A 27,847-nucleotide genomic window follows, 5' to 3' on the forward strand; every position below is an offset into this window, starting at 1 on the left:
ACTAAGTTGTACACTTGAGTTGATAGCCTTTCTCTATGTGTAATGCGTTAAACATGACATGATTGACTAGCTTTCTAGGGTTTGATTGCATGTTTGATAGGATTAATCTAGGTGCTTTCGCTTAGGTTAATTAGCATTGAAAAGTAAAAAATGGGAATTCATTTGCTTTCGAATGTTTCACATGATCAACTCCTTTCTCATGACTTAGATGAACAATATTAGGGTTTGAATCAATTTTAATCATAAGTTTCGGTTTTGATCTTTGTTCCTTCATTCCATTCGTATTTTTATGTTTTTGCATTTTAATTGTTTTTGTTAACTTAGTTTCATTTTCGAAAAAAACCAAAAACAAAATCCCCCCTTTTCGTGTAAAATGTTTATATTTTGTGAATACATTTGTGAATATTATACTTTGTTTTAATTTTAATTGTTTAATTGTTTGACAATGACAGGTGTACCCTCAATCCCCGGAATAGAACGATCCCTATTTGCTTATACTACTAACGATCTTTTCAGGGTTAAATTATGCGCTTGCTTTGAGCGTATCAATTTTTGGCGCCGTTGCCGGGGATTGAAAAATCACTTGTTTTTGTTTATAATTGTTGTATATAAACTGTTTGATACTTAGTTTAAATTAACTAGGTTGTTTTTTTTTATTGTTGAATACGAATTTAATTGTAGGTTGTAAATTAAAGAAGGAATAGGTGAAGTCGTGTTTATTAATATTGGCCTAAACCCCTTATTGGTACCTAGTTCAGGTCCCTTAAGGTTGAGGGCGGCCTTTATTAACATTCATTGAACTGTCTAACACACTTAGGACCTTTTACATCCTAGTAAGAATATCCTATGTGAGATGGTGTCTAGGAAGGGGACAACGTTCATGACGGGTTTTTGAATCCAGAAGTGCTTATAAATGGGCTTAGCTCATGCCAAAATGGATTTTTCCTCTCGTGTTCACCCTCCCCTACCTGGCCATTTCAGTAAGGTTGCCCAACGGATGTAGGAGGGACTTTGTGTCTAGACGACTATACTTGGGCCGCACGTCCACTTGATTTACCGCTTGGAATTAGATTTGATATCAATAATGTTTATAACAAAAGAAATACTTGTGCATACTCTTTACGTGTAAATTATTTTGTTGTTTCACACTTTATACTTGTAAAAATACTTTTTACGTTTTATACTCACTTGTGTACTTAACTTGTGTCTTATGTACAAAATACTTGTTAATTATACTTGTAGTTTGTAATTCATAGTTACTTGTTTATTATTATTATTATTTTTTTTTTTTGTATTTCTTTGTTAATATTAAGTTACTAACTTTATTTAATGTAGGTACCGTCTGGCTGCAAGACGTAAAATACAAGCGCTGCTTGGGAGGCAACCCAATTCAGAATATAATCAGATTTGCTTTCTCTTCCCCTTTTACTCCTCCATTTTCTTTTTGTTTTAGTAGTTATTTTCGTAAATTTCATCCCTATATGCTTACTTATTTCATTGCATGCTTTTAATTGATTACATTGAGGATAATGCAATATTTAAGTGTGGGGGAAGGGATTTATATTTTTGTCTTTCATTTTGAATCCTATAAATATTTTTGTCTTTCATTTTGAGTCCTATATTTTAAAAAATAAAAATAATAATAATAAAAAATAAAAAATAAAAAAAATAAAAAATAAAAAATAAAAAAATAATAAAATAAAATGCATTCATTCAGTCTTATTAATTTCAGCTATTTACAAAAAAAAAAAAAAAAAAAAATAATAATAATAATAATAATAATAATAATACTCTATACTAAGCCATGTCTGCATCTCTGTAGGAGTTGAGGCTGAGCTCAAGGGAAATGTGAGAGCCACCGCCATAACCGCTACCTCTCTCGGAAGTAGTCTTCATGATGCCCAAGATGTCCTCACCATGCATGGGGAACAATGGAAGGGTTTCAATCTCCTGGTAATCTCCTCCTCGTTGTTGCAGGGATGTTTGTCCTCCTGTTGTGCCAAAAGAGTTGTACTGGTATTAGTGTTGAAGTGTGAGGAAGAATATGAAACAAAATTTAAATCAAGAAATCCTTCATTACCAGTAGAATCAGTGGAACCAAAGTTGAGATTAATGGATCTACCATCATCAGTAGAACTAGTGGACCCAAAATTGATGTCAATGGATCCACCAGCTGGCCCAAAATTGATGTCGATGGATCCACCAGCACCAGTAGAACCAGCTGGCCCAAAATTGAGATCAATGGATCCACCAGTACCAGGAGAACTAGTTCCCATGGGCACTTGAGCAGCCTGATTGCACCTCTTCATCTGCTTCTCTCGAGCCCTGACATTCTGGAACCAAAAATAAATGTTCTTGCCCTCAACATGTCCATACTGGTTCAGCTGGAGACAGATCTCGTGAATATGCTCTGTAGTTGGGCGCTTAACTCCCTTGTCGTAGTAAAGATCCTTGAGGATCCTTATTTGATCTGGAGTAGGAACCCACCTGGCACGGCTTCGCCAGAAATCTGTGTTGGCACTACTCCCGGCTGCTTGGTTGTTTCCTCCATCCTCGATTTGTTGCTGGGTTTGTAGCTCCATCAGTTGCAGAGTTCGTGGTTCCATGGTGATGGGTTGAGGGCATGTGAAGATCGAAGAGTAAAGTTGTCAAGTGTTTGAAGGAGTTGTTGTTAAAGGGATTAAGGATGATGATGGTGTGTTGGAGATCTGAAAGTTCAGAGGAAAGATGAGATTGAATCAACTAGATGGGAGAGAAGATCAGAAGAGAAGGATTGAATCGAAGAAGAAATATTTTGAGTTTTGAAAGAAGAGGAAAAGCTGAAGAGTTGGGAGAGAGGGGCTGGAACTCAGGAGAGATTTTCGTTCCTTTGGAGTGAACAGTTGCGCCCTCAGAATGCACCTATTTATAGAGCGAGGTGAGCAGATCTCCACCGTTGGATGGACGATTCCTGTGATTCATTCTACGCGTTGGATTAAAGTCGCCCTGAAACCCGGAAAAGTTGTTGGCGCGTGGAGAGCGTGTAAGGGGACCGAGGGAATCTCGAGGCGCTGTGGCAGACAGCTGTAGCCGAAAGCAGATTTGACTGCCATAAATCACGGAAGGGATAAGCCGTGACACAAGTGGGCCGTACTTGGGCCTGTCTCGGATCAAGGCATCACTGTAGCTGTGGGTGGAGGCCTGATGGGCCGAGTTTCAGAAACAGTTTTGGACATGATGGGCCGAGTTTCTGAAACAGTTTTGGATGAGTTGGGCTGGGTTTCTGCAACAGTCTTGGATGTTTTGTGCCGAATTGTTGAAACAGTTGAAACAGTTGGTTTAAATAAAAGGATTGGTATGGATAATAACGTGAGCAGCCGTGCTCGAGTGGTTGAGTGTAAAGTTCGTGTACAAGAGGTCTGAGGTTCGAACCTCGCCTCTCGTTTATTTTTATTATGTTCGTTTATGACATAATAAGTATAAAATTTGTACACATTATATTAAGCACAGCTTGTGCTCCAGTGGTTGGGGACAAAGGTTTCGTGCAGCAAGTTAAGGTTTCGAACCTTGCCTCCCCCGTTTTTTTTTATTTATGTCACTCCATCAGAACCCTCCTCCGAAGGCTGAAACCAGCAAGAAGGCTGCCACTCGCCCGCATACCGCTCCTCCAAAGGAGTAAATGGAGGTACAAGTCTAGGCTGAAAGACTTTAAACATTAAGCGCTGCATGGGAGGCAACCCATTTCAACCGTAGCTGTGGAGGAGCCATCAACGCAGATTTGCTCTCTTAAACTCTATCTCCTCTATTACTATTTTCTGATTGTATCTTTGTTATTTGCGTTTTTAGTTTTTGTTTTTAGGTTTTCTTGAGTTAATCATTCCATTCACATGATAATTGTTCATTGCATGCTCTAACTTGTTTAACATTGAGGACAATGTATGATTTAAGTGTGGGGGGAAGGATTAATGCTTGTAGTTAGTTTTTGTCATAAAAAGAAAACAAAATAAAAAATCAGAAAAATCAGAAAATTAAAAAAATTAAATTAAAAAAAAAAAATCGTTAACTTTGTTTTAGGTTTTATATTCATGTTTTGGTTTTTGTTTATCTTTGTTCTTTAGTTTGTTTGTTTTGTTTGTTTGTTGTTAGAGTCAAAATGAATTTTGGGTAAATATCTTCTTCATCGTAGGCGCATCCAATGGGATGTGATGTCTAAAGGTCTAGTTTGGATATGAGAAGTGCTGACAAAGGGTCTCGTCCCCTGTCAATCAAGTGAGCTGAGCTCCGCCAAAATCGTTCCTCTCTTCACCTGGTCATGTTCCAAAGGAGTTACCGAAAGGAGAAGAGAAATATCCCTAAGTCCAAAACTTTTTTTTTTTTTTTTTTTCTTGTATGTTGCGTCACTTTATGTGTTGTTCTTGTTTTTGTTTTGTTTTGAGTCTTAGGATGCCTTTCAACTGTCTGGGATGATTCTATATCTCTGAAATCATGACTAAAAGAGGATCACAACATTGAGATGATTTTAAACATGGTATTCTTTGGTTAATTGAGATATATGAAAAATGTGTGCCTTGTAGTGGATATGGATTGCATGACCTTGGTACAGAATATGAGCATGTTAAGATGAGTTGTGATTCATAAAGCCCATGTGAGATAATTGAACTATGTCCCTTTTTCTTGGAGTGAAATGAAAAATATATTCTTAATTTCTTGGCGATGTTTTGATGATCTCATTATTCTTTCATCTTGATTGACTGCTTGCCATAGATTAAGTTTAATGGACTAGAGAATGCTAGAATTCGCTCTTGTGCTTGTTGAGACGTGATATCAATACATGACCCTGATTCTGGAAGGGATAGAGGTTCTCTAGGAATTACCACCATTGCCAAATAAACTTGTGTCCCCAATTGTGCCCGTCGTGGGACCCCCCTAGTTAAGCCCCTTTGAGCCTACATTAAGCCTTTTCGTTCATCACCCTTAAAATCCTTAACCATGAAGCTTGGTATAGTTACAACTCTACCCTTTGTTCTAAGAACTTAGTGGAGCTAACTTTTGAGACATATTACATGGGTTTGGTGTTAAAGATGAAGATTGAGAAGAGGTGAAAGTTCAAGTGTGGGGGTAGAATTGTCCATAAAGAAAAGATATGTGAAAGCCGTGAAAAATGAAAATAAAGAAAAAAATATATATATATATATACGGCTAAAAAGAAATAAAAAGAAAAGTATATGGACTTTAATACCCCATACTTAGTGATTTTGGAGTTTGCTTTGAATTGAAGGCCCACTACAGAAAAATTTGGCCTTTGTCCATTTCACTAGATTCAAGGGAAGTTTACATTGAAGATTGGGCCCAACATGAAGACATTTGGCCCTCTTATATTACCACTATGGGGAAGTGACGTTTTTGCAATGCCTTGGTGGAATATTTCGAAATCTCTACATTCATATGAGCTCTACTAGGTTTTTAGGACACTTTGATAAATCCTTACCTTTTGTTTCTTTAAACCTTGAGCCTGAGCCCCATTACAACCCTTGAGAGAGGACCTTCTTGATCCTTAAGATGGGACAGCCCTTGATGTGGAGATGAGTTACAAGAGTTGAACCTATGGCAGTCCATTCGTGCAAGTAGTTGATATCCTTCATGAGATCTTTAAAAGAAAAATTATGTGCTTTCGTTTCTATACATATGTGATCTACTTTGTTTATCTTTCACATGTACTTGAGTGAATAAGCTTTTAAGCATTGCCATGATCTGAGAGAAGAAAGAGGGATATACTTGTGAGATTTGAATCATACTTGTCTGAAGCATGCTAAGCTTAAACCCATCACCATTGTTACAACCAAGTCCTACTTGTGTATGTGTGGATTACATGTTTTAATTAACTCTCGAATGCCTAAACATTAATTCTTGGTTGAGTGCTAATCTTGGTGTGGTGAAAGTAAGAGATTGCTGAGACAAAAAGTTGAAGGGCAATAGAGTCATTGTATTTGTAGAGTCTTTAAATTTTCGTTGAGTCTTAGTTGTGTCTGTGTTTTGATTTTGCTAAGGGACTAGCAAAAGCTAAGTGTGGGGGAATTTGATAGAAGCATTTTAATGTGATATTTTAATAGTTAATTCCTCACATTTTGCTTAGTTAATTCCTTAACGAATCGATTTTTAATTCAATTTTTATTTTTAGGTACATTGGAGTAGATGATGATGAAATAAGTGTTAGGTCCATAAAATGATGGAGAAAAATGGAAATGCACTAAAAAGGTCAACTTTACACATTTTCCTACTCCGGCTAGGAGAAACCAAGCCAAGCAAGGAAGAAGGAGCGACCACCTGACCAAATGAACTTCAAATGAGCTGAAACCTTCCAGATCCATTCTAGACATCCTAAGAAACATTTCTTATGAAGAGTGCAAGAGCCAAAAAGAAGTGGAAGGCCTTCAAACAGTCAGCCCAATTTTCTGCAGAAGCAAAACTGGAAAACTGGACCTGTAAGGAGTCCAGCAGAAATTCCGGCCCAAACACATGGAGATAAATTCTAAAAATTTTACAGAATGATCTACACTCATGATGGATCATTTCATATGAAGAAGTCACGGGCAAAATCTGAAGTCTTGGTGGAGAATTAATTGAAGGAAAAATGAGTAGAAAGTGACTCAAACCTAACAAATTCCATTAGTGTTTAAATATTCAAACCTAACAAATTCCATTAGTGTTTAAATATTCAAACCTAATAAATTCCATTAATGTTTAAATGCTCAAACCTAACATATCATCATTTGTTTAAATCCAAATAGTTTTGCTTGGTAGCCTATAAATAGAGGCTACAACAAAGAAGAAAGGACATTCCTTCATCCATTCCATTTTCTTTGTCTCTCCATTTCCTTTCCATTTTCCTTTCCATCCTCTAGTTTCAAGTTTAGTCATCTCCACGAGTTCAAGCAAGGCCAAAGAAGAAGAAGAGAAGCCGTGAGCACTTCCATCCATAGCCATCCTTGAAGCTTGCTTTCGAGTTTCAAGAATCCACAACGTGAATCATCCATCTCATCTTCATCCACGGTGTAATCCTATTCTCCTTTGTAACCTTTGCTTTGAATTTCGTTGGTTATGAACTAGTTGACATATATGTTTGAACAAAGTATTATTTCTGGAATTTTTATGATTAATTGAGAATTTTCAGATTCATATATTGTGATTCGAGAGTTGCTTATGTGGGTTTGTTTAATTAAATTTGCGTTATAGATAACTTTTGTATTTTAATCTTATGTGGTTGCAAACACTTAGGGTTTCGATATGAATGGTGCTAGGTTTAAGAACATGAAATCGACTTTTCGTTTTGTGTAAACTTGAATCAAAGTAGTAAAGGTTTTGTACAAAGATCGAATTTAATTAAAGAGAATTGCAATTAGGTGGACTTTTCCATACTAAGTTGTACACTTGAGTTGATAGCCTTTCTCTATGTGTAATGCGTTAAACATGACATGATTGACTAGCTTTCTAGGGTTTGATTGCATGTTTGATAGGATTAATCTAGGTGCTTTCGCTTAGGTTAATTAGCATTGAAAAGTAAAAAATGGGAATTCATTTGCTTTCGAATGTTTCACATGATCAACTCCTTTCTCATGACTTAGATGAACAATATTAGGGTTTGAATCAATTTTAATCATAAGTTTCGGTTTTGATCTTTGTTCCTTCATTCCATTCGTATTTTTATGTTTTTGCATTTTAATTGTTTTTGTTAACTTAGTTTCATTTTCGAAAAAAACCAAAAACAAAATCCCCCCTTTTCGTGTAAAATGTTTATATTTTGTGAATACATTTGTGAATATTATACTTTGTTTTAATTTTAATTGTTTAATTGTTTGACAATGACAGGTGTACCCTCAATCCCCGGAATAGAACGATCCCTATTTGCTTATACTACTAACGATCTTTTCAGGGTTAAATTATGCGCTTGCTTTGAGCGTATCATTGGTGTACACCTAGAATAAACTAAGAAGAAAGTAATAGAAGACCCAATTTCAAGTGGTAAGCAAGAGACCAGGAAAGCCTTTCCTTTGCCCTTATCTCTAGGGCTAGAAACCGAACCTCCAATTACAGTTACTGGGACGCTGGCTCTTGTTCTTACTTCCGGATGTCTACCCGTCCTTCTTCTTCTTTAGAGTGACAAGAGGCACATCATTGTCATCCTCGATCAAAGGTTTGCCAAGTAGAAAAGATTGGGAGGACTTGCACACAGGACCACCACCAATCTTTCCCAGATCCGGGGAGCTACCACCCGCTACGAGAGCAAGAGGAGCAGCAAAGCTTGCTGTGATGGCATCTATGGAGGCCATGGAGAGGAGGAAGCGATAGCAAGAGGCTAGAGGCTAGGGAAGGAGGCTAGGGTGCCGTAGAAGACTAGGTTGAGAGAAGTACTCTCCTAGGATTTTGTAAATGTTTGGAGGAGAAATTCATATACTTGTTATAATCAGCTATGAATTAAAACAAGTTCGCGTTTGGTAAATAATACTTTTAAAACTACTGTCAGGACATAAAACAACTTCAGAGCATGTTTTAATTAAAAGCAGCTTCTAAAAGCAACCTTTGGGTTGCTTCTAAAATCTGCTACCAGTGACCTATAATTTTTAATTAAAACTGTTTTTTATTTATTTACCAAACACAATAAAATCTAAAATTTTAGACAAAAGCTGACAAAAGCTGATTTTTTTAAAAGCGAAGCAATTCCAAACGGGGCCTAAAACTCTTAAGCCCAAAATTCAGAAACAAATCAACATCTGTTCAAGGAAATGTTGTTTGTGTGTGCCTACTCAACCTTGGAGTAATCACATCTAGATCAGATTAAAGAAAGTGAATTCTTCTAGATTATGGTATTAGATTTAGAATAGGAATTCTGATACCTACCATATTGTATCATGTATATATATGAGGCCCTTATTCATTCAATGAAATACAACAACAACAACACATCTATTATCTCTACTTTCTCTATGCATTCATTTCTCTACAACACATTATCAGCACGAGCCCTAACCCTAAATCAAAAGTCAAATTCTATTCTGCAAGGCATCCTGCTGCGCAAACCTCAAAACCCTAGGAACCCGTGCGCACCACCCGCGACCGAGCTGCTCTGCCATGCTCCTCCGTCCGCACGCCTCCACTGCCACTGCTCAAGCAACCTGTGCTCCATAATCAAGAAGAATACTTCAAGACTCCAAGAAAAAAAAAAAAAAAAACCAAGTTTTAAGATTAAAGTTGTTGCTTTCCGTACTTTCAATTTATTCTTCTTTTCTCCTAGGACTTGCAACCTCCCTTCTTCTTCCTCCCACCTTTCTATGACGTGAGATTCTTATAGCCGAACTGTGGGGGTTCGAGCTACCTCTGGACGAGGATTCCATATAGAGTAGAGATTGAAATGACTATCTCCGTCAAAGTTTCACCTAAATCCAACTACTTAGAAAATCGTTTCTTGGGAGCAAAGATTGCTCAGAAACCCTATTGTTTTGGTGGAAGTACCTAGACTCTGAAACTAACCTTAAAATCTCTTGTTAATTTTAGGAAAAGATGAACAACTTGAACAAGCTGGATTTCACACCACTGGATGCAACGGGCATAGGATGCCACAAGTGGGTTCGCGACATTTGCAACCACCTGAAGGCCTAAGGGATCGTATATGCAATCCAAGAGCAACCTGCTGCTGCTGCAGAACTTGACCAAGCCACTACTGATGCCTCAGAGGCCAAGAATACCAAGGCAATCATCATCATGATTCGTCATATGGACTAGTCTCTTCAATCCGAGTACCTAAATAAGGAAAACCCTAGAAGTCTATGGGTAGCACTCGAAGAGCCGTTTGCCAATGTCAGAGAATCCTTGCTTCCTAACTTAGAGGTGAAGTGGCAAAATATGCGCTACTGTGACTATGCCTTAGTCCTTCAGTACAACTTGGAAGCACTACGCATAAAATCCTTAACAGAGTTCTGTGAGAAGAATATCATAAACGCTATGTTGATTGAGAAGACCCTCTCAACTTTCCCTGTCTCCGACTTGGTAGTTGCAAAGAACTATCATTTGGAAGTCAAGGCAAGATGGATCACAAGATTCCATGAATTGATCTCTGCTTTATCTATTTATGAAAATCATGAAAAGATCCTTGTGAAGAATTATAATGCGAGGCCCATGGGAACTAGACATGTGCCGGAGACCTATTACAGTGGCGCCCCTAAGAGAAGAAGTCGGGAGCGAAACCCTAAATCTAGGAACAAATTGGACATTTTGGTCCATATGATCACTCTGCTCAGGAAGGAAGCCGCCACAACAGGCGAGGTGGTGGCCACCAGAGAAGGAGAGGCGCCGCCGGTCCCATGGTAGGGACTAGCGCCAACACCATAGTACTCAAGGGAGGTGCTCCACAGGCGAATAACGCGCCTCAATCAAAGGACTCTGAACAAAAATCCAAGTGCTTTCGGTGTGGACAACCAGGACATTAGGCAAAGATATGTAGAGCATCCCTGAATGTCACTATCGCATACAAACAGTATTGTGAACCCCAGAAGCTAACAACGTAAAGCACGAGGACAATGATGGTGACGTCAAAATGGGGATAGAAGACTTTGAAGCTGGACCGAGTGAAGAAACTCTTGGTTTTGCTTTTGTCTTTATGTTTTCCAAGTATTGTTATAAGGCAAATTTGCCAAACTTTAGTAGATGCACTTTGGCCTTAATTTTTCTTAAATAGGCTCACTCACTATAGATGTAATCCTGATAAGTTGTTGAGATTAGTGGTACTTAAGCGCTTCACTCCACCGACATCTCTTCTAATTTATTTTGATTATGTTTATTTTAGAGTTAACAAAAGAAGTTAAGTGATGGCCATTGTTTTTGCATTAACTAGTTTATTTTGGATTTAGTTGATTTGTGATCAATTGAAATTTTGATGTAAAGCGTTGGCTGTTATATTAATAAAATTTGAGTTGTATTCTTCTCGAACTTGATTTTAATTCTGAGTTTTTAATTTAGGAATGGATTATGGAGAACTTGAATGTCTCGCAGATAGTGGAACCTCACACCATATTGCGTCATAGGCAATTGTTTTTAGACATGGTGCCTACACAATTACTCTGTCACTACGGTGGTAGGACTATCGAAACTTGTGCAAGGAAGAGGAACTACCCAATTCCTCTTGCCTAATGACACTTAATTAATGTCAAATGCTCTCTACGCTCTAAGAGAACATAGAACTCTTTTGAGCTTTAAAGATATAAGAGCCAACGAATTCCATGCTGAAACGCATGATGAGAATGGAAAGAATTCCTTTGCATTACTTCTAATGATTGCAGGAGAAAGCGCATCTTATAAACACTTATGTGTCTCTCTAGTGGGTTGTATATCACCACTATTCAAGTTATTGAATCTAATAATATCATACGGGATGATCCCTTGGATTCAGACACATATTGGCTTTGGCATGACAGATGATCCGTATATTGAAAACTTCACACGGATATCCATTCTATCGAGCTAATAGAAACAAGAATAAAAAATTGATTCAAGGAGAGAGGGTCTCCGCCGCGCCTAGCTCCTCTGCTGGCGGTGCTGCTGTCCGCAGCCGCTTGGGGACTACTGCCACCGACTAGCCATTCCCCTATGCCGTGAGCAATTTCTCATGGCCTAACCCTGATTCAGGTCTCAATCAGGATGCCTCCTATGTTTCTGATGCCTCAAAGGCCCATCGCTAGTTTTGCAAAGCCTATTCCTTAGGGAAATTAGGACCGAGACTGTCCTATGCAAAGGATTCTAAAACACTTCTTCCATTCTTACATAAAATCCAAGGGGATATCTATGGACCTATTTAACCACCTAGCGTACCATTTAAATATTTCATAGTGTTGGTTGACATGTCAACACATTGGTCACATGTCTTGCTATTGTTCACCCGTAATGCTGCTTATGCTAAACTCCTAACACAAATAATTCGCTTGCAGGCTCACTACCCCGATCATCCTATTAAATCAATAAGGCTTGATAATGCTAGAGAATTTATGTACATAGGAGACTTTCGATGATTACTGCATGTCTATTTAGATTGATGTTGAGCATCCAGTCTCCCATGTGCACACCAGAAGGATCTCGCAGAAGCTGCCACTAAAAGGATACAGATAGTCACTAGGACGTTGGTAATGCGCACCAACCTCCCTCTTTCTGCTTGGGGGCACGCAATATTGCATGCAGCCTTGCTTATTTTTCTGAGGTCTACCACCACCTAATCCTTTTCTGCGTCACATCTAGTGACTAGGTACGAACCAATTATCTCGCACTTACTCATATTTGGGTGCACTGTTTATGTGCCTATTACGCCGCCACTACGTATTAAAATGGGTCATCAACGACGAATGGGTATTTATGTTAGATTTGAGTCTCCAACTATTGTCCGCTATGTAGAACCTTTGACAGGCAAACTATTTACCTCATTCATAGATTGTCACTTTGATGAGACAGTCTTCCCGTCATTAGGGGGAGATAAGAACGCCAACTTTCAGCAGGAACGATTGAAATCGTCGTGGCCTGTCCCCACTTTATCTCATAATGATCCCCCTACAGCACAAACCAATCAAAATAAAAGTGCGTAGAATCATTCATCTTCATAAAGTAGTAGATTCTCTTCCTGATGCTTTCTCAGATCTTGCTAAAGTGACTAGATCACATACACCTGTTGCGAATGCGCCTGCAAGAATGGAAGTCCTTGAAAAAGGACTTGAAGCTGCCGCCGCAGCCTCTATGGGAGGGCTGGGTGCCGGCGCCGCCGCCAATCCTAGTGGTGAAGTGGCCCAGGCCGTGGCTTTGTTAAGGAAGAGTGGGAGACCCCAAGGTTCGAAGAATACATGCTTAAGGAAGAGGGTTGCGTTGGCACAATCAAATCCTTTGATCATCAATATTCAAAATCCGTATCATGAGAATGTTCTGGATTATGGTTATATCCAAAAGACATCTTTGTAGGATGCTCCATCGTTAGAACCTAATCCAAATAATATAGAGATTCCTATAAATTACACTAGTGTACATGGGACATGAGATAGAAGCTCCATCATAGTAGATGATGTGTTTGCATATTCTATTGCACGAGAGTTAATTGAAACTGATGATATCGAACCTCACTCCGTTGAGGAATGTCAACGTAGAGCTGATTGGCGTAAATGGAAAGATGTGATCCATGTTGAGTTGGACTCTCCAGCAAAGAGAACGGTATTTGCGCTGGTGATGCCACTACATTCTGGAATAAAACTTGTTGGATATAAATGGGTCTTTGTTAGAAAGCGTAATGAGAGAAATGAGGTTGTAAGATACAAAGATCTCTTAGTCGCGCAAGGCTTCTCACAACGGCCTATAATCGACTACGAGAAGACATATTCTCCTGTAATGGACATTATAACGTTCTGCTACTTTGTTAGTTTGGTAGTTTCTGAAAAATTGAATATGCAACTTATGGATGTGGTTACTGCGTATCTCTATGCAGATCTAGATACGGAGATTTATATGAAGGTCCCGGATGAACTTAAGTTACCTAAGTTAAGTGGCTCTAAACCATGGAGCACGTTCGCCATTAAATTGCGACGCTCACTATATAGATTAAAACAATCCGGACGGATTTGGTATAATCATCTAAGTGACTACTTGATTGGAAGGGAATATGTCAACAATGAATTATGCCTATGCGTGTTCATTAAGAAGACAAGTTCTTGATTTACAATTGTCGCGGTTTATGTTGATGACATGAATATTATTGGGACTCTTGATGAGTTGAAAGAAATCGCTGAATACTTGAAATTCGAATTCGAGATGAAAGATCTTGAGAAAACATAGTTTTGCCTTGGATTGGAACTTGAGCAGTGTGATAGTGGGATCTTGGTTCATCAATCAACTTATACCTAAAAGATGCTCAGGCGTTCTAATATGGATAAAGTCCACCCTGCTAGCACTCCCATAATTGGTCGCAGCTTAGACCCAAGGATGGATCCGTTTCGTCCTAAGGATGATGACGAAGACGTTTTAAAGGTTGAGGTGCCTTACCTAAGTGCAATAGGCCCATTATTGTACTTGGCACAGTGCACAAGACCCAATATCTCATTTGCTGTGAACTTGTTAGCTAGATATAGCTCCGCGCGCTCGCAATGCCATTGGACTGGCATAAAAAACTATCTTTCAATACTTAAAAGGTACGACTACTATGGGCTTGTTCTATCCCTACAGAGAGACAAGAAAATATGGCAAGATGGGTTTGGACCCTATCCCTGCCGTTGACGCCTACCATAATTCCGCCTCTGCCTCCCTCTCCTACCTCCAAAATCCCTGTGATGTTTTGGTTGGTTTTGCTAATGCTAGGTATCTCTCTGTCCCTCACAAAGGGCGTCCAATGGGGTGAAGCAGACGTCTTGTTCTGTCATTCTGAAATATGGAGAATAAGAATAGAATTAGTTTCAGAGTCTAGGTACTTCCACGAAAACAATTAGAGTTTTTTAGCAATCTTTGCTCCAAAGAAAAGATTTTTCAAGTAGTTGGATTTAGATGAAACTTTGACGTAGATGGTCGTTTCAAATCTCTTCTCTATACGGACTCCTCATCCGGAGGTAGCTGGAACCCCCACAGTTCGGTTGTAAGGATCCCACGTTAAAGAAAGATGGGAGGAAGAAGAAGGGAGGTTGCAAGTCGCCGGAGAAAAGAAGAATAAATTGAAAGTACGGAAAGCAACAACTTTAATCTCAAAATTTACTTGGTTTTCTTTTCTTGTTCTTGGAGTCTTCTTCTTGATTATGGTGCGCAGGCATGCGGATAGAGCAGCACTGTAGAGCAGCTCTACCTCGGGTGGTGAGCACGGGTTCCTAGGGTTTTGGGGATCTATAATTTTGAGGTTTGCGTAGCAGGAAGCCTTGCATAATAGAATTTGGTTTTTGATTCAGGGTTACTGGGTTAGGGCTCATGCTGATAACGTGTTGTAGAGAAACGAATGCAAAGAGAAAGTAAAGAGAATAGATGTGTTGTTATTGTATTTCATTGAATGTATATAGAGGATTACATTATACAATATGGTAGGTAACAAGATTCCTATTCTAAATCTACTCTTGGGACCTCTTTTATTTTTATTAAATTTGGAGGTCCAATTAAAACCACTCTTCTTAAACCCAATGTGGTTGGTCTAGCGAAAGTATGTTAGGCTGCAAGTGAGGCGAACGCTGCAGAGCTTCTCCTGGTAATTGGAGGTTTCTGGTTCAAACCCCAACTTGTGAAAAACATCCCTTGGCGCGAGAGGTCATACCCAAGTTGCTCTCGGCCACAGCCACCATTTTATGTAACCAAAAAAAAAAAAAAAAAACCACTCTTCTTGAAATCGGAAATATATATATATCTTTAGTTTTCAACAAAACTCAGGTTGTCAAACTCTGTTCACTTCTTCTTGTTCTTCCACAAGAAAAGAAAATGTGGAACTGGACCGATTCACAACTTGAACATTCAACTAGTTCCATGGTTGCAAAGCCCGACTTGGTAGAACCGTAGAAGATTGAGATACATGATGCCAATTGAAACAATGTGGCTGCCAGGTATGCCCACCACCTGTTTGATTAATTGTCTGTTTGGTTCTTAGTGCAGTAAGATTATACCAAACACAGGTCACAACTTTTGCTACTCAAAAAACTCTAAAAAAAAAACCTTTTGCTACTCAATCCACTCAAGTCTACCCCTATACAAAACAATATAGCACTTTTTCTCTGTCCATTGAATTACCATTAATACCCTCACCTCTTTATTGTAATTTTTGCTGGCAGAAACCTGGCTCAGTACGTTACTCAGTTACTGGGGGAAGGCTAGGAACATCAGAAAGAATAAAATTAGTGAAGTATTTACCAAGAATTTAATGACGAGAAAGTTTCTCTGTAGTGATTGTTTAATATGGATTATTGTCTCCATGTGCTCTAGTGTTGAATAATAATTTATTTTTTCACAAGATTAATTATTAAAAGATAAGCCATTGCTTGTCATGCATTTCAATATAGTTCTTTTTTGTATGATTTTGTTAATCTCATTCTAGTTGCTGTGGAACAAGTAGGAGATTCTCCGGAAGAAATATTCAAACCGGTAACACATGCAAGTCGGCTTAAAAACAATTTATATTGCAAGTGCTGCTAAACAACACCTTATTTTATTATAATTATCTAATCAACTTGGAGTATTTTCATTGCTGGAGTAGTTGACTTTGAGCTGTCCTGGAAATTTCTTCAGTTTATAATCAAGGTAGCAGAAAGGCAACAGCACAACCATTCTGCATTTCTCAGTTCATATCTCTCTCATTTATCTTGTTATCCTTGTCTACGATTTTCTAGCATCAAGAATGGCTGATGCACTCATTTCAGTGCTAGTAGAAAAGTTGGGTTCAATGGCTCTGGAGCGTATCGAAGAAGAGGTGAGACTGGTTTTGGATGTCAAGAAAGAAATTGAAGAGTTCACTGGAAACCTTGAAGCTATTCAAGCTGTGCTTGAAGATGCAGAGCAGAGGCAAGTGAAGGATGCCAGCGTCAGAAACTGGCTGGATAAGCTGAAAGAAGTGTCCTACAAGATGGTCGATGTGGTGGATGAGTGGAACTCTGAAAGTCTGAAACAACAAGTTGAGAAGCAAGAAAGAGAAGGACCAGAAGGTGGAAAAGCTCTTGCTATCCAGAAGCAGAAGAAGAAGAAGGTATGGTTCTCTATTCCCTCTCATTGCTTTTGTCTTGGCCAAGTCAGTCGGGTAATTATTCGTCGTGACATTGCTCTCAAGATTAAAGATTTGAATGTGAGGCTTTCACTGATAGATCAACAAAGACAAACATATAAGTTTCAATACTTAGAGAGAGGTGTTGAACAACCTGAACGACAAAAGACTTCATCTTTTGTCGATATATCAAAAACTTTTGGCCGTGAAAATGAAAAGAATAGTTTGATAAGCAAGTTGTTGGGTGAGAGTCAAGAAGAGAGGGGGCTCCTTGTCTTCCCTATTGTAGGGATGGGGGGTATGGGGAAGACAACTCTTGCCCAACTAGTCTACAATGATGAAAATGTCAAAAGCCATTTTGAGAAGAGGTCATGGGTTTGTGTCTCTGACCCTTTTGATGAGGTTAAAATTGCCAAAGCCATTATTGGTAAGGATGCCCCAAATTCAACTGAGTTAGATTACTGCTTGCAATGTATGTCTGAATCCATTAAGGGAAAAAGGTTTTTCCTTGTCCTAGATGATATATGGACTCCAGATCATAGAAAGTGGGAACAACTAGAGTTACCTTTGATGCAGAATTGTGCTAATGGTAGTAGAATAGTTGTGACCACACGAAAACAAGAGGTCGCTACTATGGTGGGAACAAGCACCCACATAATCCACGTGGAAGAGTTGAGTGAACAATATTGTTTATCATTATTCAATCATCATGCATATTTTGGCAGGGGAAAAGACGAGTCTAATGTTTTTGGAGATATTGGAATGAAAATTGTGAAAAAATGCAAGGGGTTGCCACTTGCTGCGAAAACTTTAGGTAGCCTCTTGCGCAATAAAAAAACAAGGAAAGAATGGCAAGATGTTTTGGATAGTAAGATCTGGGATATAGATGAGGTTGAGCAACAAGTTTTTCAGCCACTATTGCTAAGTTATTATGATTTGGCCTCAGAGATAAGAAGTTGCCTTTTATATTGTGCAACTTTCCCAAAAGATTATCGGTTTGACAAACACAATTTGATTGAGTTGTGGATGTCACAAGACTATCTTAACTTGAGAAGAAACAAAGAGATGAAAAAAGTAGGTCATACTGTTTTTGATAACTTAGTTCTGCGATCTTTTTTTCAAGATCTTGAGGACGATGTAATTGACAAGACTACTATGCATTGCAAAATGCATGATATTGTGCATGACTTTGTGCAGTTCCTCACAAAAAATGAATGTTTTATGATGGAGGCTAAAGATGATAATGATGAGATAGAGTCAGTCCCTGCAAACAACATTGTAGAGCAAGTGAATGACAAGCTTCGTCATTTTACTTTAATGTTTGCACCTTATGGTCCCTTTCCATCTTCTGTTTCATTTGACCATTGCAAAAATTTGCGCAGTCTCGCAACTTTTGAGTCCAAAATCACTGTCATAGACTCAAATTTAGTTTCACAATTGAAATGTCTTCGGACATTAAATTTGAGTCATAATGACTTAAAAGAAGTTCCAAAGGAAATTGGTGAATTAATACATTTGAGGTATCTTGACTTGACTGAAAATCGTTCTTTAGAGGAACTACCTAACACACTGGGTAACTTATGCAACTTGCAGACCTTGCGCCTTCTTTCGTGTCATAAACTTAGAAAACTACCTGAGACCATGGGAAAGCTGGTAAGCTTGAAACATCTTTATATTTGGGATTGTAGTCTTCTGATGCACTTGCCAAAAGGGATTGGGAGATTAACAAGTATGCAAACACTAGATGAGTGTCCTCTTTATGGTAGTGACTCTGAGGAAGCTTGCACATTTGGAGATCTGGGAAGCTTGAACCAGCTTCAGGGTAGATTAAAGATAAAAGTTTTGGGGGATTGGATGGATGACAGTGAGGCTGAGAAGGCACATCTTGGTAAGAAAAAACAACTTTTCCATGTGGAACTAGATTTTGCAAACTTGGAAAGCAAGAGAAGAAAAAGCAATGTAGAAATTGTAGATGTCTTACAACTACCACAACATTTGGAGTCTTTAACCATCGCTTGGTATGAGGGCGTCTGTACCTGGCCCACTTCATTGATGTCATTAAACAGTTTGAGAATCCTTTCTCTTTTTCGTTGGACTGTTTGTGAAATTTTTCCTCCACTTGGGAAGTTGAATTCCCTTGAAGAACTGGAAGTATACGATACGAAAGTCAAAAAGGTTGGAGTTGAATTTTTGGGAATAGAATCTCAAACATCTTCCTCATCATGTATTTTATTCCCAAAATTGAAGAAACTTAAACTTGAACAAATGCCAGAGTGGGAAGAATGGGAAGGAGTGGAGGAAGGGTGGAAAGAGGATTCTAACATTTCGATAATGCCATGCCTTTCTTCCTTACAAATTGATAGCTGCGATCAACTTAAAACACTACCAGACTTCTTGCGGAAGACATCACTACTGCAGAATCTTACCATCAGTGGATGTAGGACACTTGCTGAAAATTGTCAAGAAGGCAGTGGAAAGGAGTGGCCCAAGATCTCTCACGTCCCAAACATTGAAATTGAAGCCCAATCATGGTTTGAGAAAGCTTATGCTATGTATTATGGTGGTCATGATGATGGTGACAATGTTGATAATAAGGATGAGGATCAATGATCCTGAAAGGCATGCCGAAAGCAAGATTCTGCAAATCATAGGTACGAATTGAGTTGAGTTCCTCTTCATTTATGACTTTGTTAGTTACTATAATTTACATTTCCAATTCCCACCACCAGTATTTTTTTTTTATATCAATTTTTATCATTACTATTTATAAAATCTTCAAATAATCAATACGAGTTTCCTTAATGGTTTAGGGTCCACAACAGTGCTACTGGCCAGACAACACCATGCAGCAATCACCACAGGATCTTGTTTTTACAAGCTTGGTAGAATCCAAATCGTACTGCGGGATCAATGTGCATCTGCCATTACATTTTCTGGTTTTATTTCTTCATGTTTAAGGTACGTATAAAGCAGTTTTAGTTATGACATGTAATGAATTAGTATTCATCAATATATGCAAGCTTTACGTATTTGGAACCTTGGAAAGAGCTTCATTTTTTTTGGCTCAGATGCAGTAATCCTTCAAAACAAAACAAAAACAAAAAAATTGATGTAGTAAAATTGTTGCGCTCTGGTGTCTTTTAGTCCCTTGATTTGAGACTATACTTTTCAGGATTACACAGCTTAAAGAAGAAGAAAAAAACATGCAAACATGCAAACAGTACAAATTTATGATAAGGCATTTTTCTTTTTCACAAACTATAAGAGCACCCTTTTGGCAGGTAGACATCATAAGAAGCAGTACTCACTCATGAGAACCAGGATGCTCCGCAAGCTTTGTGTGTCTGAGGTGTGGACGTAAGGGTTGGCATATTGTTACAAGCTTTGGGATGGGATACATTTAAATCATCCTCATCCTGTACCTAAGTTGAGGAACCTCTCAGCCTTCATGGAAAAAACAGAATGAAGAAGATTTACATCCTTGAATGTCTGGCCCAAGAATTGTGACATTAACATTGATGAAACGAATTGGGTGGGAGGATCGGGATGAGTATCCTTATAGTAATACCAGTAATTACTGAGAGGAGATCAAACTCTGTCAATCTCATACACCTTCGATCTTCTGGTAATCCCACTATTGTTTACTTGTTTTATTCATTCATCATATTCTTACTTGGAATTGCAACTATCATCATATTTCATTGTTTTATTTCTTCAGATAATCGCTAGGCTGCATGAGGCTAGAGGGATATATATATAGTTTTATTACTGTCATCGTCTCTGAAAAGAAATCGTTCTTTATAAAAATCCATCGAAATTATATGATCCAATATTCATGTTGCTCTTTTGCATTTGAAATTTCAATTTCTATTAGAATATAGTGAACCTTTAATTGGAACAAATTGTCAGAAGGTCTTGGATAAGTGGACAACTCATTGAAACGGTCTCTTGGTTTATCAGCAGGGCAGAAAGAGAGATACAGAAAGACTCGGAGTACTATATGGAGAAGCATGGTCATCTGAAATGGCAAAGCTTCAACATTACTATATGGAAAAGCATGGGAGTACTGGATGGAATTGGATGCTGGTAACTTTCAGCTAATTTTTTCATGCAAAATCTTTATGATTGTGCTTCTAATTGGTTTGTGATTAATCACTTTTGGGGTTTAACCACAGGTATTAGGAGATGTGGCAAGAATTGCAGATTAAGATGACTCAACTATCTCAGGTCCAACATTAAACATGGAGAGTTTTCTTATGAAGGAAGATAGAATATCAGCTAGTGGTGGAAGCAGGTAACTTGAAATTCTTTTTCCTTTTTTTTTCTTTGGGTGAATCACATTTCTTTATATTATGTTTTTAGGTCCTTTATCTTCCAAATCTTGGTTTTCTTCTCTCACATCTATTAAAAATGTTATATAACGAGATCGAATATAAAAGGCGTACCACAAGAATCATCAATTTTTCTTTCTGGGCTAGTGTGGAATCAGAGACAATTATTACATATACTAGAACATTCAAATTCTTCAATCTAGAACTCAGAAAGGAAACTTTTTGTTTCCAAAGGAAATGCATTCGTTAATAGCCTTTTTCTATGCCATGGCTTTTTTATATTTCTTTGATTGAGACAATAAGCAGCTTATGTAAAATCACATGGGAAACATACAAATTTATATTGATGAATTTTGCAGAAATGATTTCAAGATCACCTGATTGGGAAGTCAGATCTTTAAGTCGCAGTGCTTCAAAGACAACATGACACTCAGGTACCCATTCTAGAATGCCAGATTCTGTAAACCTTTAATGTGGTACTGTGGAATTTTTCTTGTAATCCAGGTTACAAACAAGTTCTTCAGCTATGCATCTAATATAGATCGAAACCTAATGTGTAGGCAATGTAGAAGCATGAAGAGCTCACTATTGCATCGGAGTTTTTATGCTGATGATCGAGATATGAGCTTGATGTAAGCTAGAGACCTCTCTATCATCAATTCACACGAGGGTTATTTTTATGTGTGTGTGGGTGTGGCTGAAGGGTTTGCATTTAGCTTACAGGGGATTTTTATGTTGTGTTCTCAATTCTCTACACTAGATTTATGTCCTTTGCTTTCCCAATCAATATAATTAAATCAGCTTAAAACTTTGTTGGATGGATAGCAACTGCATGTTGTGAGTTAAGTTTGCAACTGCTAAAGAATGCAGTTCTGTCTATATTTCTTCAGTTTGTCCTGCATTCATGTAGTTGACTTTCATTACTCTGTGCATTGTTAGGGCAGGACAAAATTAAATTCCAAGACACACATTTTGGTGTGTCGATCGATTTGACTTTTGTGCTGCTTTCTACCAAGCTGTGTCTTTATCAGTATGTGCGATAAGAATGTAATTGTTAGTTATTGCATGTTCTGACAGGCGCTAGTTGTTAAATTTTGAGAGATATATGAAGGAGGAATTTGAAGCAGTGATATCTAGAAAACTTGTATCTTCTGTTTCCGCATTCATTTGACTGATTGGTGAGGCTTTTAACTTGATGGTGTGATTTTTTATCTGTATCTAAAATAGTCCTCTATAAAAGTTTAAGGCTTCAGTTTGCAATTGTGAGTTGTAAGTTACAGTCACAGGTTTTTGTTATCCATTTTCCTTTTGGTGGGGTTTTATAGCCTGAAAGGAAAGGAAGAATCAATGGAACCCAAAGTCTTAAGTGAATTCACTTTTGAGTTCTAAGTATATGAGGTTGGCTGTCCTGTTTTAATCTGCTGAGCTCACTCATTCAGTTGTTCTTTTCAATTTTAATTCTAGAGAACTTGTCGTAAGAAATAAAGTAACCTACATATGCATTAGAGAAAGACTAGTGATCATAATCTTTCCCTTGCTAATGTCTTAGTCGTTCAGTAGGTGCCAGAGAAGGCAAAGGAAAAGAGTGGCTCAAGATTGCGAAACCTCAAAATTCAAGATACATGGTTAGCAAAGGTGGATGGTCGTGGAAGCATCTATAGCTGTTGATACAAATGGTGAATCTTCAAAATTCAATTGGGTGATTGCTCATGTGTCTAAAGTAATTTGAATTTGTAGTTGGACGCTTATTCCAACCTTTCAATGTTTTATATTTTAGGGATAGATGTAAATATGGGTCAGGACTGCCCAGTGAAATACATATGAACATACACTGGCTCTAGAATTGAGCATCAAGCAGGGTCTTGATTTTTCAACATTGGTAGAAGCGAGTATCATATTGCAGAGACAGAGTTGTAAATCTTGCTGGTTGTATTCATTCCAGTAACAGGTAAGAACAATGTGTATTTATAACTCTTTTGAGAGTTCCAATGCAATTTTTTGTTAGTCTAATACACACATGTTTTACTTATTTGGAACACAGAAAGGAGCATAAGGGTGTCGATTAATAGCTTCGCAGAGTTTTGAATTTCCGTGAGTTCTTAGATTTAGGACTATATGCAAGATAATTTGAATTATCTGCAATCTATAACAATTTAAGGTCATGAAACTTGGCAGCCAATATTGCACAATCATGATCATACCTCAAAGTTGCAGTGGCTACCCCAACACCTGATGAAGCCTTGGTACTCCTTCTACTATGCCAAACGTAAAGAATTAACTGCATATATCCACTTCAAATACATTGTATATCTGCTGTATGTAAAAGTCTAAACAAGCTTATGCACAGGCTAGGCTGAGGCATAAGGAATTCAGAATTGCATTGTTTCTGTCAAGCTTCTGAGTGCTATGGTAAGTGGTGGAGATAGAAGTGGTAGCAGATAGCTTGTTAGGGATTCTATGGTGAATGATACTGAGTGTTATTCATCCTGTTTTCTTCTCTGCTTGGTTCAGATCTTAAAACTTTGTATTTATTGTATCTCTTTAATGGAGCATGCGTATATAATATATATACATATATATATAGACACACACACACACACATATTGCACATGATCTGTTGAGTCATAACATGGGATTGTTAGTCATTGTGTCATCTTAATGCTGTCATTACTGAATTTAATTCTAGTTGATTTTGTAAGACTTGCCATGTATAGGCTTTTGAACTCTGCAGTGGATGCTGAAGTATGTGCGGCAAATGAGGATCTCAAACTTGCTATATTGTCAAACCAACAGCATATCATACTTGGTGGCAGTACTGATCTGGTGGTCTCGTTTCCAGGTACACTTGAGAGTGATTTGGAGGATCTATTCTCTACTTTTATGAATCTCATCACTCTGTGCTTCCAGCTCTTTGATGGATCAAGTTGGACTAGTATTCATCATTATAGCTACCAGCACTGCTGATCACACTGCAAATCAAGCTTGCTAAACAGAGGTTATGCATGTAAATGGGTTTCCTTCAATCCCTAACCTCTCTCCTATCTTTTCTTTCCATGGCTGACATCAAGGTTATTTTTTGCTTCCTCTCTGTTCTTTTTCCTTGTACCTTTTTCTTCCATCCTCTAAAAAATTGGCTGGTATTGTTGTGTATATTTTTTCCCCCTTTCTCATTTTTAGTTTTGGTTTAGGTTGTTTGTACCCAGAGGCTGAGTGCCATCCGCCACATGTTTCTCTGTGTTGTTTCCATTGTACTCTATTTTAAAGTACAATTACAGACCAAGTAAGTGGAATCATAACTCTTTCAAGGGTACTGGGGTTAGTTTTTAGAAGTCTAAAATTTCCTCTTGTTTTACATATTTGGAACAGAGAAAGGAGCTTTTACATATGTTTCATAAAGTTGCTCATGCTGTTTGCAGAGCTTTAAATTCATGCAGACTCTAGATTTAGGACTCTATGCAGCTTATTATCAAAATTATTTGCGCTATTAATAATAGTTTATTTTCATGAAACTTGGAAGGAACTTAACAGACCTCAAAGTTGCAGTCGCTGGATTCCTCAAGACATGATGACTCTCCGGTACTCTTTATGCTATCCAATACTTGACGAATAAACTGCATAATTCCCATTTCAAATACAATATATATCTTCTGTATAAAAAAAATCCTAACCAAGTTTATGTGTAGGCCAGGGCGAAGCAGAAAGAATTGAATTGGTGCTGCGACTGCTGTCCAGCTGATTAGTGCTATGGTAAGTGGTTGAGGTTGAAGTGTTGGTAGTTAGCTTGTTAGGGATATCTATGGTGCTAAGTGTTATACATATATCATGTCCTCTGATTAGGTCGAATCTTAAAACTTTGTATTTTATTGTATTTTATCTTATCTCATAATTAATGGAGCATCTATTATACGTAAATTGTAGAGGAACTGGTTAGTTTGAGTTGAGTTTCCTGGGATTGTTAATCCTTTGATCTTCTTAAGGCTATCCTGTAACTACAGATGCCAATTTCTAATGGTTTGAATGACAAAAACATAGATTTAACTACATCTTATATCTGAATGACAGATTTGATGCTTGCATTCTGGGATCCACTCGACTGATTGATGTACATGCAATTAGTGTTTTATATTAACTAGGAAATTCCTATCAGTAGTGGAAGTAATCCTATGTAAGGGTTTAAAGGCTTCAATACTAGTTTTCTGGCTGTAATATTGTTAGTTGGAATTTTTCATTCTCTTTGTTTTAGCGGCTGAATCTTTTCTTGCCATGGAACGCAGGGAAGAGTATGCACATGTACATGCCCCAAGGTGTCAATTGAAGCCACTTTCAAGATTCATCAAGTGACATAAAGGCCACATGAGGTTTGTTGTATTCTGATATGTATTTTAATTCTGTTGAATTTATTTCCAGAAAATGCGTTAGAGAAATTCTTGTAATGAACAAATATGACAACCTTTTTATGTAAAACCAAATAGGCGGTTGATTTGTAGTTTGTTTTTGTTTCCTCACTCTTTTGTAATGATAAACGTTGGAGGGATATACCTCGGGATAAATATTGTCATTTCAATTGATTCTTGTTCCTTTTGCAGGGAATGTGGCATGCGGATGCTTTTGAAATATGTAGTATTAGCTGAAGCATGTGCAGCTACTTAGAATTTCAAACTTGCTGCTCCATCAAACCGCCATCGTATCACTCCTGGCTGAAGTGATCTGGTCTCCATAGTACACTTGAAAGTGTTCTATTGTCCACTTGCTGAGATTCCAAAACTCCTCTCTTCCTTTCTTGTGGAGTTGGACTAGTACTCACAAATGAAGCAAATAGCGCTGCTGATTATGCTGCAAATTAAGCTTGCTAAACAGAGCATATGTACCCAATTTGGAGTTCATGAACCTCCAACTTCTCTGTGATTACATTGTATTTATTTTTTCTTTAATGAAGTACAATTTCAGACGAAAACCAAAATGGCGGTAATAGTTGTACTACTAAGACACTAGTGTAAGGCAAGACCAAGAGACCCCATTACATACGGTACTCTTTATTGGAAGTGCTAGTTATATCCCCAGAAGAGTTCGTATTTGGTATTAGTCTCTTGTGATTCTTTAACCAGAATAGGTGACATTTTACTGATATTTACATATGATTTGGTTGAGATCCTCTTTTCTTTTTCTTTTTATATCGCCAGAAGAGTTCGTATTTGGTATTAGTCCCTTGTGATTCTTTAACCAGAATAGGTGACATTTTACTGATATTTACATATGATTTGGTTGAGATCCTCTTTTCTTTTTCTTTTTTTAGTGCTCTTTATTTTTCCCAAGGTAATTCGATTTCTTGATGGAAGAGAAGTTTGTATAGAAAATAAATAAAAAAGATAGATAGAGCTATAAGAGCATCTCCAATGGTAGTGTTAAAATGCTTGTGTCAAATTCAAATTTGACAGTTGATGTGTCAAATGTTATTTTTGACAAATTTTAACTCCAACAGATATGTTAAATTTAATATTATTTTATTATTTTTCGGAGTATTTAATATAAGAAAAATCAAGAGAGCTTTTTCTCTCTCTCCATCCTCATCCCCAGATCGGCATATCCCATTCTGTTTCTACTCTTTTCCTCCATCTTCCTTCTCTTCTCTTTCATCATCCCATCATCTTCCTCTTATCTTCTTCTCCTTCTGGGTCTTTTCTTTGTCTCCTCCTTTTTCTACTCTTCTGTCTAAATTTCTATCCTGCCCTTTCTATCCGTACATGCACAACCATGAACTTATTGAGAATTTGAGATTGATTGCTTTTTCCCTGCTAGGATGTGAATGCTGAATCTGGGTGTTCTACGATAGTTGTTCTAATTGGTGATTGTATTGGATCCGATTGTATTTGCTTGGGTTTAAGCAATTGGGTCAAAGAACTGGGTTTAAGCATCTTCAAAGAGAGTGAGACGAGAAAGAAGGGAGAAGGAGAAAACAAACATGAAGAGATCCTGTACATATTCCCTTCTTGTTTCAGTATGAACCCTTCTTGTTTCGTCGTTGTACCATCTATGTTCTTTGGTCTGGTTCTGGGTATGAATAAAGAGAGAGAGAGACGAGAAAGAAGGGAGAAGGAGAGAGAGAGAATGAATAAAAAAAGAAAAGACAGACGAGTTTGGGTCTGTCAATTTTGACAGTAAGAATTGGAATGTCAAATCCACGTAGGATTTGACATATCTGTTGGAGTGAATTCATCTTTCATTTGTAACCGTTGGACATTCCATGTGGCAAATGACCACTTCATTGGAGATGGTCTAACTCGAGATACCTTGGGGCCTATTCAAAATTTCAACCTACAACTTCCTTATCAATCAAAATATAACATAAGTTGATTGTCATCATCATGAATCATACTATGACTTCCACATGTCGCCCTTACTTGTCCGCAAAACCCAGGTTTATCAGAAGAACCACCCTGCTCTGTTTCTTCTCACATCAGAAAATCCTTGTGGCTGTGAAGTCTAGCAACTACCCCAAGTATCTGGAACTTCAAACAAGACAGGGAAAAGAGAGCCCCACATTCTTGAGAAAATATGGAAATTCCCAGATAAAATTCCTGATGCTAAGAGTCTAGAAAGGTTCTTAGGAGTCATTAACTATGGAAGGGATTTCATTCCCAAAATCTTAGGATTAACAGTAATGTTATCTCCTAAAACAAGTTCCAAACGAAAATGGAACTTCACAGAAGATGATGAAAAAATTGTGAAGCAGATAAAATCCCTCTGCAAGAATCTCCCTCCTCTACAACAACCAGAAGAGAATGATGAAATCATACTCCAAACTTAT

At 37.8% G+C, this 27,847-nt stretch overlaps 1 protein-coding gene across 23 annotated transcripts; it reads left to right on the top strand.

Moving 5' to 3' along the window:
- Positions 1–16,215: 16,215 nt before the first annotated feature.
- On the top strand, positions 16,216–26,169 carry LOC133740048 (putative disease resistance protein RGA3). Of its 23 annotated transcripts, XM_062167884.1 has the most exons (21): positions 16,216–19,362; positions 19,522–19,669; positions 19,993–20,336; positions 20,672–20,797; positions 20,887–21,005; positions 21,402–21,476; positions 21,603–21,674; positions 22,120–22,220; positions 22,600–22,718; positions 22,820–22,990; positions 23,084–23,133; positions 23,218–23,308; positions 23,390–23,451; positions 23,757–23,881; positions 23,950–24,110; positions 24,231–24,322; positions 24,560–24,618; positions 24,726–24,789; positions 25,105–25,207; positions 25,317–25,400; positions 25,629–26,169. In XM_062167884.1, the coding sequence occupies exon 1, from the start codon at positions 16,352–16,354 to the stop codon at positions 19,319–19,321; it is 2,970 nt and encodes a 989-aa protein (XP_062023868.1). In that variant the 5' UTR covers positions 16,216–16,351; the 3' UTR covers positions 19,322–19,362; positions 19,522–19,669; positions 19,993–20,336; positions 20,672–20,797; positions 20,887–21,005; positions 21,402–21,476; positions 21,603–21,674; positions 22,120–22,220; positions 22,600–22,718; positions 22,820–22,990; positions 23,084–23,133; positions 23,218–23,308; positions 23,390–23,451; positions 23,757–23,881; positions 23,950–24,110; positions 24,231–24,322; positions 24,560–24,618; positions 24,726–24,789; positions 25,105–25,207; positions 25,317–25,400; positions 25,629–26,169. The 23 variants fall into 23 exon arrangements, with proteins under 23 accessions (XP_062023868.1, XP_062023873.1, XP_062023875.1 ...); XM_062167889.1 differs by having other exon boundaries at positions 22,592–22,718; positions 23,757–24,110; XM_062167891.1 differs by having other exon boundaries at positions 23,757–24,110; positions 24,537–24,618.
- The last annotated feature ends 1,678 nt before the right edge of the window (positions 26,170–27,847 follow it).

This window comes from Rosa rugosa, chromosome 3 (assembly GCF_958449725.1).
Source record: "Rosa rugosa chromosome 3, drRosRugo1.1, whole genome shotgun sequence".
NCBI classification, from domain to species: domain Eukaryota; kingdom Viridiplantae; phylum Streptophyta; class Magnoliopsida; order Rosales; family Rosaceae; genus Rosa; species Rosa rugosa.